We start from the raw sequence: 3,537 nt of genomic DNA on the forward strand, positions 1-3,537 counted from the left end.
GGGGGGGGGGGGGGGGGGGGGGGGGGGGGGGGGGGGGGGGGGGGGGGGGGGGGGGGGGGGGGGGGGGGGGGGGGGGGGGGGGGGGGGGGGGGGGGGGGGGGGGGGGGGGGGGGGGGGGGGGGGGGGGGGGGGGGGGGGGGGGGGGGGGGGGGGGGGGGGGGGGGGGGGGGGGGGGGGGGGGGGGGGGGGGGGGGGGGGGGGGGGGGGGGGGGGGGGGGGGGGGGGGGGGGGGGGGTGGGGGGCATCTTGCCACCCTATTCATAATTTAAAATGAGATTTACAGATGAATATGACTAATTTTTCAAAAACCCATGGCAATAAATTGATTATTGATTAGCCATGATGATGGCGAATTATTTGTTCAGAATCAGTCAAAGATTTACACAAAAGGGGGGGGGGGGGGGGGGGTATTCTATATTGCTCATGAGGAGCCTCACACGACACCCATCAGTAATATCGCAGTTTGATCTTTCAAAATTACTTCCCTTCAATTCACACTGTCAACACAATAGCATGCGCAACATCAACTAAGTTACCTCAGAAGTTTATATGTCATCCTGCTAAACTAAGCTTCTTCAGAAATATCATTTTTGCAGAAATCTTGTTTATATACTATGTAGGAATAGTTTATCATCCTCAATATCTTTTATCCTATATACAAAATTGTATTTATGGGTAAGGTAATCTTCATATCATTTTTGGTAAAATACTTTGTTGAATAAGAAAAAATGTGTGTGCTTTGTTGAATGTATTACTAAATCCATGTCATATCTTATGAATCCATGTAGGTGTCAAGGTCATTCGTCTTTCACCAACCAACTATATTGACTCGAGGGAATTTGATTGCAAAGAAGATGTCTCAATAGGAATGTATTGATGAAGGTGTGGACGAAGGATGCTGCACATAGTCATATCATATCTATGTAAAAATTACACAAAAATGTTTATTGGTAAAAATGTATAAAATAATTAACATTGTAAAACATGCTTATTGAAAACTGGTTTCTTGGTATGGGCCAATTTTCATGTTATAGTGAGAAAATACAGTTAAATTGCTAAAGAGAAAACTCAGGTCTTTAATCAGCCTTAAATGTACCTAAAAACATTACTGGAAGTAAGTTTATTGTGAAAAAAAAAATTATACCATTTTATAAACTTGGCCTGATACAGCTAGGGTTACATATTGTCAATGTAATGTTTCAGAATAAATGTACAAATAAAACTATTATTTGACATTTAAATAAAAGTAGAAATGCATTTCTGCAACATAAACACACAATGTTCATAAATATTGCGTATAATCTTAGATTTAAATTTCTAAAAGTAGTTCACACAAGTTTCTCCGGTGAAATGTTCATATAGAATTATATACATCACATCTTGTTAAAACCATTCTAGATGAGAGTTGTATAGAAAAGAATTTTAATAATAATATATGAATAATGAAACATGGCCATTGCTTTATTTTTAATTGTTTCTTATTGAAACAACGACATATATTCATCTCAATTAATTTATCTCTGATTTATCAATATTATTACAGAAAAAATTGTGAATAATACGCTGCGCTAATCATGTCTGCTTAGAGCTAATAAAAATTTCATCTTAATCAAGTAGTTATAATCACAACAATGTAAACACCATGAAAACTTTGGGATTAAACCGGTGGTGAACATGGCAAATTGAGGAACAATGAAAAATATTGGAAATGTAAAAGGACAATTTGTTTTACTCAAACATGATCACATATTTTTTGGACTTTCATAGTTTTCTTTCCTAACAAATTCTATTCCATCTCCCGGTAATGGGGACTCAATAGTTGGAAATATCCACGAAATATGCCATTTTGATCCGAACACAGAAATAAAGTTAACTTTCCAGCCAAGATCATAGTCATAAATCTTATGAGTTCTTTCATAGGTGACTTGTCCATAGTACACATGTTTAGCATGGTAGATCATCAGAAATGTCAGCAAGAAGAAGAAGACAGATGCCAGTAAACAGAGGAATGAGGCCGCTGAAGTATAGAAGCTCAGCTGTCCTGTCACAAAGCAGATCAGTGGAAAGATGAAGTAGATGACACTCCAGAAGGAGAATCCTCCCAAAACGTAACTCCAAGTGAACTCAAAGCCCATGATGATGGCAAACATTGTGCCAAGCCAGACATAGAAGATGAGCAGCAGGTAGTGGCCATAGTTAAAGTAGCCGATACATTTTCCAGTGAACATACAGTGGTGGTCACGCTTCAGAATGCATTTATTGCATGTTCTGCAGTGGAATGCACGTGGGGGAGAATTGGCCTCACAAATTGTACAATAGTACCAACCTGTCAAAAACACAGAAATTAAACATCTTAAACATATTGGGGGGGGGGGTGGTCAACAATAAGACCTACATTAAGATATATTAGAAATATAAGTTTTTGAAAATTCAGAATAAAATATGAATACACTTTTTAAAATGACAACTTCAGGATAATTAACACCACAAACAAATGTTGGCTGTGGGTGTATGAGATAATGTGATAATCAATATGAATAATAATAGAAACATTTGTCCATACAAAATGAAGAGGAATTTAAAAAAAGTCCACCACTGTGCATCCTCGATACTCCAACGGTTACTATCATTGACATTATATTCACCCCTGGGTTATCTCATAGTAAATTGGAGACAACAGAAGACACAAGTATCTTGATCTTTTGATGCTTTGATGTAAATCAAAACAAGAGGCCCAGAGGGCCTGTATCGCTCACCTGGTTTTTTTTTGAGTAATTCTGTAATTTAGTAATAAGTGATTCAAAAATCACAAAGACAAATTGACCCCACAATTTGTGTAATTTTTAATCCCAACCATATAATGATGCTATAGATACTATACGAATATGCTATCCAATACATAGTTTCAGAGAGCAAGTAATTTATATGAAAATAGTAGCCTAATTAACATTTGTGGCCCTGCGCCTATGGCCCCAGGGGGTCAGCCATATCATTTTTACAATTTTGAATCCCACCCTATAAGGATGTTACTATTGCATTATGAGTGTTATCCCATGCTTAGTTGCAGAGAAGTTGTTAATATGGTAACTGCCAAATTGATGCCTTTTGACCCCATCCCTCTGCCCAACCCTATAAGGATGCTACCTTTGCATTATGGATGCTATCCGTGCTTAGACTCAGAGAAGTTATTTATATGGAAATAGCCAAATTGACTCCTTTTGGCCCCGCCCCTCAGGCCCCTGGGGAGTCAACCCCATCATTTGTACAATTTTCAGTTAGTAACCCATAAGGATGCTACCAGTCAAATTTTGTTGAATTCCGACCAGCAGACGACGGACGCCATGATATGCTCACCTTGGTCCTTCGGACTAGGTTGCTAAAAATGGTATAACAGTACTCTGTGGTTGACTGTGTTGCTTTGAAGTTGGACAATGCTCTCTCAGCTATCCTCAAAGGAGGTTTGTGTAGACCTGTGACTGGTCAGTTTTTTCCTCCTAAACTGTTACCAGTTTTACCATAAGATAGTCCAGGGGCTGA

General features: G+C 39.4%; 1 protein-coding gene across 1 annotated transcript; it reads right to left on the reverse strand.

Annotated features, from left to right (window-relative positions):
* Positions 1–415: 415 nt before the first annotated feature.
* LOC138313554 (probable palmitoyltransferase ZDHHC24) lies at positions 416–2,326 on the reverse strand (the record flags this gene model as incomplete). The annotated part of the gene is made up of 1 exon (XM_069253951.1): positions 416–2,326. A coding segment is annotated over one exon (584 nt), but the record flags the coding sequence as incomplete, so codon positions are not given.
* Between the last annotated feature and the right edge of the window lie 1,211 nt (positions 2,327–3,537).

The sequence above is a fragment of the Argopecten irradians genome, unplaced genomic scaffold, assembly GCF_041381155.1.
Source record: "Argopecten irradians isolate NY unplaced genomic scaffold, Ai_NY scaffold_0740, whole genome shotgun sequence".
NCBI lineage: Eukaryota > Metazoa > Mollusca > Bivalvia > Pectinida > Pectinidae > Argopecten > Argopecten irradians.